An 11,114-nucleotide genomic window follows, 5' to 3' on the forward strand; every position below is an offset into this window, starting at 1 on the left:
TGATGAGCATCTCTCCCTGGGTCCTGCTGAACACTCCTCCACCAACACTATACCTATTAGGCTCACATTAGACCATGCCACCTAGAGACCCAGCTGAAGAGCAAACGTAGTTCCTATATCATCCACTTCAACCACAAAGACATCATCAACTCAACATCAATTACACCCTTCAACTCCATCTCCTGCTGATTCCCTCTCCAGTATTTCAGCTGTGTTTAGTCTTCTTAATGTGAGGTCCCTGGCAAACAAGTCATTTATATGCCAAGATTGTATTATGTCTAGAAATACTGATTTATTATTCATCACTGAGTCCAGGTTAAGCCCTGGAGACTCTGTCCCCCTAACTCCTCTTGTTTTAATCAACCTAGGCTGTCATTTTTAATAACAACTACAACTAGAACTCCTGTCTCTCTTCCTAGTTTTTCTTCTTTAAGTTTTCTTTTAAATGCCCAGCATCTGCTGCCGTTTTTTAATCTATAGGTCACCCAAAGCTTACATTGATTGTATTACTTCTTTCATTTATTATTGCCAAATATGATATAGTTCTTATCCTTGGTGATTTTAATATACACGTTTGTTGCCCTTTTAATCTTGAATAGTTTGTTAAAAATCCTACTCATAATAAGGGACATAACCTTGACCTTGTGCTGTCTTATGATGTTCCTCTAAATAATATTGAGTTGCTAGATTGTAATGTCTCTGATAACAAGGCTATGATCATCCATACCTTGCTCCCGCTTCTGTCTCTATCAAGATGAAACAAGTAAAAACACCCTCCCCTGGCTTAATGACCTACAAGGGATTTAAAGAGGCAATATATTTTAGGTGAGCTGAGCGAAAATGGAAGAAAGACAAACTCAAGGTATCTCCTGATATCCTAAAAAGCTTGATGTTGGCCTGTCAGCACAGAGTTAAAGGAGCAAGGTATTCTTGTTTCTTTGATTTGATTGCTAGTAGCTGCCACAACCCCAGTGTTTAACCCTTCTCCTAGCCAGCATATGGAAGCATCCACTGAGACATGTGAGCACTTTCTCTACCATTTCCTACATCAAATAGATGACAATAGGCGCCATATCACACCTGTGAGAAGAAATGATCTCATCAGCACTGAACCCTCTACAGTATGGGTGCATCCCAAAGCTCTTAATTTTCGTTTCCTCGCTCCTCGCTCGAACCGGAAGTTGTTCTGGTGCGCCATCTTGAAGACCGTCCCAAAGCTCTTATTTGTGCATCGAGGAGTGAGTATCGAGGATCAAGGAGGCTTGCCGGAGGAGCTATGAAGTCTTTTACCGACCGACACGCCCCCTTATTGGATATCAGTTATTGATTGGACACTGCTGCCGATCAGACTGATCTGTTAACTTTACCTCACAACATCACTGGAGTTTCATACCGGAGTGAAAACAGATCACATATTAAACGTTTTATAGTTTAGTTGTCTTCTGATTCACCATCTAGTTCAAATCTGTGTTAATTGAAGCTCTGAACAGCAGCAGAAGGACCTGCCGTATCTCTGCTTCACACACCGCCAGTGAAGGAGCTCGTCACTGAGAGGGGTTTATAAAACCTGACAAACAGGGTTAAAATAACTTTCTGCATTCATTAGAAAGATTTTTCTTTTCATGATCTGTTATTAGCCCCGTTAACTTTTATTAATGATACTATTAAAGTCAGAGAGAGAAGGAGGGTCTGTCTGTCAGCAACAAACACCTTTTACATCATTTATCATCATTTCCATTCAGTCACATGAGGCTGATATCTGAACGTCGGTTTGATATGAGTTACATCATTTACATTTTCCCTTTAGCCTAATAAATAATGTCCAGTGTTCAAAAAACACCGTAGTCATATTCTGGGTTATGAAATAATGAGCTCACAATCAGAATATCAATAACTACAGACGCTAATAATGAATAAATAATATAAAGATATTGTGCCAGTAGAGATGTTTCCTGAGCCTCTAAGCAGGACTCAGTCTACAGTAGAAATACAGACTGCAGCTTGCACTTGTCTTTATTAGTATTAGTACAGTTCAGACACAAACAGCTGTTAAAGCTGACTGACATTTGATCCAGATGTGATCAGCTGCTGCTGTCATCAGAAACGGACGTCGCTTCACGTGATGCTTCAGAGGAAACGACTGTCTCATGTCTCTTAAATCGTATTTCCTCGTTTCCTCTCTCCTCGCATGGTTTCCTTGCGTCTCTCCATGCTTCCCTGGTGGGAGGGACTAAGACGCAAGGAAAAGACGCAAGTGAGGGAAACAGGGATGCAATTAAGACCTTTGGGATGCAGCTTATGTCTCACTTCAAGCTAATGTCAATGCTAGAGTTAGAGGAGTTCATTGATTTCTGAAAGAGCTATTTCAGAATGTTGACCCAATTATTCTCTCTATTATCAACTGCTCATTGTCTACTGGCTCTGTCCCACCCACTTTTAAAAATGCAATAGTTCGACCCTCTCCTGACTTACTTACCTTTTTGATCTCAAATTTTAGAAAAGTCTGTTGCCGCTCAGTTCATCTCACACATGACTAACAGTCATATTTTAAAGCGATATCAATGAGGATTCGGCAGCCAGCACGGCACAGAAACAGCTCTCATTAAGGTTAACAATGATTTACTGGTCGCCGATGATTCTGGTGCTTGTTCTTATTTAACTCTGCTTGATTTGAGTTCCGCATTTGATATGGTCGACCACGATATCCTTGTAAATCGCCTTGGAAACTGTGTTGGTATTAAGGGCACTGCGCTTGCCTGGTTTTACTCTCCTACCTCTGACAGATCTTTCTCTGTCTCGTGATTTTGAGGCAAGATCTGAAGTTATAAGGAAAGTCTTTTTAATATAATTTCTACTCTGATTCCACAATCACAGGAAAGGGCAAATCACACTGATTCCAGTGAGTTGAGCTCATTTTTTATGTAAACTGCGTCAAGCTTATTTAAAGGGTTAAGGGCAAATGACCCCATATGTGATATATTATCAAAAACACACTAGTGTGGACTCTTATATACACATACTGTATGTTGTATGTGTTCTTTTACCCAGAATGTGCTTGTAGAAGGAGCGGGTAAAATAGATGTTGACCAGCTGGCGGTGGTACAGAGCCAGACCCAGGATGTGACCTGCGAACTGGAAGTAGTTCAGATGGTCTGGGTTCACCGACGAGTTACTGTTGGGCTGAAAGGTGGTACCTGTAGATCACACACACACACACACACACACACACACACACACAATGATAAAGTTCTGCCGTGACACAGAATGTTATTACAGGAAGGAAAATATGGAGTCAGATCAGTCTCAATATTAATGAATGCACACAGAAGGATACACAAATGTATTTTGTGATTTATATATAAATGACTCTCCACAAAAATATTTTTCAATGCACACAAAAATAATTGTCGTTATATATAAATGTAAAAAAACCCCCCAAAAATAAGGTTCACAAATATATTTCTGATGCACACACAAATATGTCTTGTTTGAAATAAATGTAATATAAACACACAATTATATGAATTTAAAAGTATTTGCATTCTCATAAAAAACATAGTTGGATGTTGTTACATTTATATACAAACTGCTGTCATGTGTGACTTCACTGCATCTGTGTGGGTTTTATGACACTCCCCTGAGGTGCACCGATCCACAAATGCATTTTTTCAACAGGGAATTATCTGTAGCCAATCAAATGTCTCCCTCCTTATCAGACAATCACATGAGCGAGTACCCACGAGGGTATGATTTACGTCATGCACAGGGGGTGGGGTGAACCAAGCCCAGAGGAAGAGCGCCGGTCGTCGATCCCGACTTTCATAGTTGCCAAACGGCGGTACTGCAACTTCCATGTTCGTCATGTGATGCCATCGGGCCCAAAAATACTTTTTCCCGTAGACTTCCATCGGGAAAGAGACGTCTGTAACTCAGCGGATAATTTTTTTTTAGGTAAATCAGCTCCCCAGTTCAAACACTCTAATAGCCCTTATTTAAAAAATTAGGTTTTTAAAGTTGTAAAACGCGCTAATAGCCGAATCCAGAGTTATTTCTCCGTTCATGTGAGTGAGACCCAGACTGAGGCTGGAGCTCAAGCCGTGACGATGGCGTGACGTTAGGACCCTGTGACCGAGTCATGTGACCGAGCGGACGCTACTCCGCCAACCATCTCGGAAGCTACCCCGCCAGGGTTCCGGGTACTTTTCCAGACGGAAATCGAGCCTTTTAGGCTACATGCGCCACTGAGCAACTCTCATAGGAATGAACGGGATCCAATGCTGGATCCAGTTCTCTTTATACATCTGTGGGGTGAACACGGAAAACAGTACATGGATATATAGAGGACAGAGAGCTTTGTCGAAGTGGTTTAAACATTTGATCTGTGCATCCAGCTAAGTGTTGAAACGATCAGACGTGGGCAGATACGTCTGTAAAGATCCCCAAAAGAATCCAAAGAGATACAGCGACTGGATTGAAGATTACATCCACGATGTTGAAGGAGAGACCACCAGCACCCGGCGGGGTGTTATTTGACATTAGCTAAGTGAAGTAGCTAACTTGCTGGCTAATACTGTCATGGAAATCAGTGCCTTGGCTTGCAGTGTCGATGTTACAATGAAGCGTTTTGTCAGAGGAGACTTGACCAGCCTGTATTAGTTTGATATACTGGCTAACGCTAGCTAACGTTAGCTATGTGTTTGTTTAGCTATATGATATTGTGACTTTGCCCTGACTGCTATTGTGCTGCTAGCTACCTTCAACTTAATGAATATGTTCCACAGTAAACCAGACCTCATTCAGCTGCCAGACACATACACTATATCATCTGGCAAGCAAACATATAGCCAAGCTATAAGTTTGCTTGCCAACCTTCGATCCAGTTGTATCTTTGGATTCTTTTGGGGATATTCACAAACGTATCTGCCCACGTTTGATCGTTTAAACTCTTAGCTGGATGCACAAGTCCAAGGTTTGTACCACTTTACCAAAGCTAGCTGTCTGACTACTTTCCCTGTTGGCGTTCACCCTGTGCACGACGAAAGTCATAGCCCGTGGGGACACATGTGATTAGCTGAGAAGGAGGGAGACATCCAATTGGCTACAGATAAAATGCATTTGTAGATCGGTGCACGTCAGGGGAGTCTCATAAAACCCACACAGATGCAGTGAAGTTGACACATGACAGCAGTTTGTTAATGCAGGTTCAACAGTTTCTCTATCATTGTAAAAACATCCAAATATGTTTTTGATTAAACTTGCAAATACTTTTCAATTCATATATTTGTGTATTTCTATCACATTTATTTAAAACAAGACATTTTTGTGTGTGCATCAGAAATATATTTATGAACCTTATTTTTTTATCTGTGGCTTTTTTTTTACATTTATATACAACGATAACTATTTTTATGTGCATTGAAAATATTTTTGTGGAGAGTCATTTATATATAAATCACAAACTGCATTTGTGAATCGTTCTGTGTGCATTCATTAATATTGAGACTGATCTGACCTCATAGGAAAACAACATGTACCATCAGCTGACTGAGTGAACAGAGCATAGTCTGGGTTGATGATCTCATTGGACAGGATGTCAAACCACTCCCGAACCACACCCTGGCCCTGTAACACAAAGACTAATTCAACAAAGCTCACTGCTGTGGATTAAATGACACATGGAGTACTGCTGGTCCATCAGCTGACCACTCAAACACAACTCATACAGTGTCATATGAATTTAGAAACCCACCATTCCCTCCTCGCCATGGAAGCGAACAGCGATGCCCTGCTTGAGTTTCTCATTGGTGGACTTGGAAACCATCTCACAGCTACTCCTGAATATGGAATCTGTTCGTGAGATTAAAAAAAAATTATAATATACGGTAAAACAAAAAGATGCAGAGAACTCAAAGGCCTTTAGCGTTGTTTAGACCGACATTAGCAATGCATGAAAAACCTCTTTCATTTCTATCTGACCAATGTGTTGGTACAGCCAAGGTGCCAACATGCAGCTGTTGTTAGCCAACACGCAGCTGTGCATTTCTGGTAGATTACTCTACAAGAAGATTGTAGTAGTGACAATATACTATGAGATGTCTCATAGTATTATAAATGCATGGTTTTATTACTCAAACTGGCCTTTCTTGATCACTTTTCATCATCTCACTGGTACCTGCAAAAACACTCCCACACTAACGCAGCCTCTTGCATGTTTTTAATGCAGTGCCTAAAATAAAACATGCCTCAACCTGCATGATGCAGCTGCAAATCCAATTGATAAGGCTTCTTTCAGGGAGGAATCCTGGTGTCTTTTTTGGCATTAACATGGTTTAAATGGTCACACTGTACCAACAACTGGCACATATCTACCTTCACTCATTCTGTGTGCATTTAAAGTCTGTGTAAAGCAAAAATAGTGCACTTGGAGAGCGCAGACCTCCGCCAAGGCAGGTTTCATGTACGTCGCTAAATCTAATGGCTTGTTCATTGTGCCACAGCCCACCCCTCCAAAAAATTTCATTCAAATCCATCGCGGACTTTTGGAGTAATCCTGCTAACAAACAAACAAACAAACCAACAAACAAACACACCAACAAACAAACAAACAAACCAACTAACCAACAAACAAACGCCGGTGAAAACATAACCTCCTTCCTAGGCCTTGGGGGAGGTAAATATGCATTCGGAGTTTGTCACACCACAGAAAAATGTGTTACTAACCACCCAGCCAAATCGGAATGATTAAAAAAATCGCCAAGTAAACTCGGAAAAAAAAGTTTCGAAATGTGTGTTTGATGGGTTATTTCTCTGTTGTTACAATGCTAATGGTCATTGTATTTTACATCGTGGGAAAGCCTGTTTATTTACCTTCACAATGATGTCAAACTTTTAAGGATCCTGCATTTGTGGGATGAGCAGCACAGCTGATTATGTGGGGAGCACCCAAGTGAAATTGCCAAAATGCTCTGCCAATGCTAAACAGTGTATTCACCTGCTATGCTGATTGTTGCACCGATCAAGTAACAGCTTTTGGTGGGGGCAGTGTCATGGTGTGGGTTGGCATCTCCCTCACTGGCAAAACAAGGCTTGTCATCAATGAAGGCCATCTCAATGCAGTGAGATATCGGGATGAGATTCTGCAGCCAGTGGCGATCCCATATCTCCACAATCTGGGACCTAACTTCATCCTCCAAGATGACAACGCTTGCCCCCACAGAGCCAGGGTTATCACAGACTACCTCCAAAATGTGGGAGTAGAGAGAATGGAACGGTCTGCCAAGAGTCCACACCTCAACCCAATTGAACACTTGTGGGATCAGCTTGGGCGTGCTGTACGTGTTAGAGTGACCAACACAACCACGCTGGCTGACCTGCAACCAATCCTGGTTGAGGAATGGAACGCCATCCCACAGCAACGTGTGACCAGGTTGGTGACCAGCATGAGGAGGAGGTGCCAGGCTGTTGTGGCTGCGTATGGATCTTCCACCGCTACTGAGGCTCCTGACGGTGTATTAAATTAATCAATATGTCTTGTTTGTTCCTTGTTACTGATAGAGAGTTCAATCATCCAATCCACCAAACAACTCAAAACAAGAGTCAATACCAACAGGAGAATACACTGTTTACCATTGGCTGAGCATTTTGGCAAATTTTACTTGAGTGCTACCCACATAATCAGCTGTGCTGCTCATCCCATAAATGCATGATCCTTACAAGTTGGACATCATTGTGAAGGTAAATAAACAGGCTTCCCAACTATGTAAAATACAATGCCAGTTAGCATTGGAACAACAGAGAAATAATCCATAAAACACTAATTTCCAAACTTTTTTTTCCGAGCTTTCAAAATCATGGAAAAATCTGCAGTATTCTCTGCTCTGAGACGCTTGGGGCGTGTCGCTGAAGGCGCTGAAACCTGAAATCTGAAACCTCTCTTTATACATCCATGGCTGAAACCACACCCACAAGTGGGGAAGGTGCAGGCATTCAGGATTCCCTCAGAAGTGGCGAGCGAAGAGGGAAGAGCCCAGTGCGGAATCGCCGTCCGACGGGCGGATTGGGGAAATGTGGCGTATGGATGACCGCTTGCCCGGTGTCGCTCGGGGGCCTGAGTCCTTCTGATCGAGGCTCAGCCTGTGGACGGTAACAGCCCCCGACGCGCAGTCTGCCCAGGGGATTCAACTCGGTGGGTTGGGGACGGCTGCTCGGTGTGGAAGGATCTCCTCGTGGGACCTTTTCCCCGGTGCTGGCTGGCCCCCACCGGGCGCATTTCATCCGAGCCGCGAGCTTTACAGCGCCCTATGCCCGGACATTGCCACTGAGACCGTGGACAAAGTGCTTACTTTTGTGGTCCTGGTAGTCTCAAAGACATTCGTGGCCATGGTACTCCATACTCATAGATTATTAATTTTTTACAAGTTTACAGAAAAAGAATAAATAAACATAGGACATGGGATGGATTATAATCAGAAAAATACAATACAATACAAAAACAATCATGAAAGTTGGAGGTATGATAGGGATGACTCCAGTCTGTCATCGAGCCATGATTTCAGCTCTGCCTAAAAAATCCTGAACACAAAACTGGCAAAAAAAACAGTTAAACAGTCTAACTCCACAATACAGTACCACAACGTTCAGTCTTTCACATGTTTTCAGTAATAATTTTCCAACATTTATAAAATAAATGTTTAGAAATAAATCTCAGAATTTCCTTTACACAGCCATTAAGACAGTCAGGCAACATTACATTGGAGTGCAATTTACATCTTCTCACCACTACACACTTCGTCTGTTTGTGAGGAGCTTTTGTACCTCTGTGGATGAGCAGGATGTCGTTCTCGTTGACCGGACGATGAACCATGTCTGAGTCGGGCTGGCCAGCCAGCAGATGCTCATAGAACCACTCACAGCGATCCTTGAAGGGCTGAGAGAGAAAATAAGACTTCATCCCACACTGCACAGCACTTTCCTAAACTAATTACCACTTCGCTATGCTTTCAACTCTCAGACTGGATTTTTCAGTCTCAACCGATGGCTCGGAAAGCCTTCAGTGGTGAAATACTCGTCTGTAATACAGAGATGAGGCTGGGGTCTATTTGCATAATATATGCCTTTGTTCTCTAAGCGTTGGAGGTAGAATGAAGGATGAGCATGGAAGAGAGAGAAAGGCTTTTCCCCCTGGGGCTGTGGGCCATACTGAGGAATCAGGAGATGAAATCAAATTCACCAGGTTAAAGTCTGTAATTAAAACAAGGGCCTTCTCCCAGGCGAGACATAATCCATGGGTAACGAGGCTCGAACGCTGCAGCTCAAATATGAATACTGAAGAGTGAGGGAACAGCACACAACTCGGAGCAGCACTTAAAATTTATGAAGCCATATAAATGGAACTTAAGACAAGTGTTATCGTCGTGGTTTTAACACTGTCAAATGCCCCAGAAGTGAAGACAGGACAAAGTCACTTTCTATAAAGTCCCTAAAGACACAGAAACACACAGACTGGGGTTATCAAAGTAGAGAATGAAGAATAAGGTAAATGCTTTTGGAGCTAGTGTAGTCTGCTTAGAAGACAGACAAATCAAGCAGCACAGGTTGATTGGAGACATTTTACTCTGTTTGGGAGCTAATAAATGATGGCTGGTTTTACAAGGTCCTGACAGCAAGGGTACACCTAGGAGCAGGGTCTGAAACTAACTTTTCTCACTTCCTGCCACTGTGGCAGGCAAGTATTTCTTTTGTCTGCCACTTTTAAAATCTCTGCTCTAAATGAAGAAATAACATTCTAGATCTGATGTCATTCAATGTCCGATATATTTTACATAAAAAACATTATATGCATGGTAAATTACAGTGTTGGAATTACACCATAGCTTCTGGGAGAGGCCTATTTATGGGGGGTGGGAGGGTACTGTACTTTTAAATATTATTTAAATATTTGCTTTGATTAAAAAAAATATTTTCCTCAATACTTTTTATGATGTATTATAAACTGTTTAGAGCTAGTGTTAGGAGGTTAAACAGGTCATAATTCTATCTCTATTATCTATTTTGTATTACTGTGAAAACATCTCCTTCAAAAAAAAATTTCTCACCAAAAGCTTAATTTTACGAGATTACATTTGAACACATCATGATAACGTTGTAATTTACCTTCACCCAATGGTCATTTTAATGAGCAGAGTTTGAACGCCTCATAATATTAACTCAATGGCACCTCCGTTAACGTTTGTAGCTCCGTTATTTAACCAAGCAGGACTGTGCTGCTAACGGCTGCTAACAGCTAACGTTACTAACTCTCCTCCTGCTGATCTCTACACAGATTTGTTGTTCACAGTGTCGCATTATCAGGGAGAAAACAGAGTGCGTTCCCTCAGGTTTAGCAATAGTAGCGCCACGCTTCTGAGCACTTTTTTTTGTCTCCGCCATGTCTCCGACACCCAACAATCTGAAACATGATATGGCTTGCGTATGCGTCATTGTGCATACGTAACTGTCGGAAAGCATCAAAGAGCAATCGGTAGTCACGGAGGCATGACATGCCAAGGAATCGGACAACTAGGATCCCTTCTTATTCTCATCCCCATCATCTTCCCTTTCTGCCAAAGTGGCGGATGGCCTGACGATTTCATCCGATTTACCCCCATTTGTTGGCGGGTGCTAATTTCAGACCCTGTCTAGGTGAGAAGAACCTTTAATAATTTTTGTAATAAATTGCTGAGAGAAGAGTTGAACATAAGCCCGGCCAATAACTTGGAGAAGTTAATAAATCAGCCTATGTATTATATTCAGTATAACATAGATGCATCAGCATACATGTCGGCCAATAAGTAACAAGAAATTGCAGTAAAGAAATGCAGTAAAGACATGTTTAAGGTAAAGAAAGCTTGATCGACAATATATTCTGAGGGCCAATACATACATCTTTCACATTGTTTCGGGGTAGAGACAGTATGTGCCAACAGATCAGCTGCTGGTAATGGCACTGCACCATTTTGTGTTGAGCAGGGAACATTCTGCCTCATTCATTATCCGCAACACCTTATCCTATTCAGGGTCGCGGGGGGGCTGGAGCTGATCCCAGCTGATAATTGGGTAATCACTCAAATCTCTTT

At 42.0% G+C, this 11,114-nt stretch overlaps 1 protein-coding gene and 1 long non-coding RNA gene across 3 annotated transcripts in view; one reads left to right on the plus strand and one right to left on the minus strand.

Moving 5' to 3' along the window:
• LOC141779815 (uncharacterized) overlaps nucleotides 1–11,114 on the plus strand; it is a 648,874-nt gene that overhangs the window by 169,877 nt on the left and 467,883 nt on the right. The gene's annotated exons all lie outside the window — the stretch shown is intronic.
• Nucleotides 1–11,114, minus strand: part of hace1 (HECT domain and ankyrin repeat containing E3 ubiquitin protein ligase 1) — a 90,185-nt gene that overhangs the window by 16,245 nt on the left and 62,826 nt on the right. For both annotated transcript variants that reach the window (XM_074654837.1, XM_074654836.1), the window contains 4 exons: nucleotides 8,815–8,926; nucleotides 5,750–5,847; nucleotides 5,535–5,622; nucleotides 3,045–3,194 (listed from right to left, as the gene is read on the minus strand). In XM_074654837.1, the coding sequence (XP_074510938.1) occupies nucleotides 3,045–3,194; nucleotides 5,535–5,622; nucleotides 5,750–5,847; nucleotides 8,815–8,926 (448 nt within the window). The remainder of the gene's footprint in view (nucleotides 1–3,044; nucleotides 3,195–5,534; nucleotides 5,623–5,749; nucleotides 5,848–8,814; nucleotides 8,927–11,114) is intronic.

This window comes from Sebastes fasciatus, chromosome 12, assembly GCF_043250625.1.
Source record: "Sebastes fasciatus isolate fSebFas1 chromosome 12, fSebFas1.pri, whole genome shotgun sequence".
Taxonomy (NCBI): Eukaryota; Metazoa; Chordata; class Actinopteri; order Perciformes; family Sebastidae; genus Sebastes; species Sebastes fasciatus.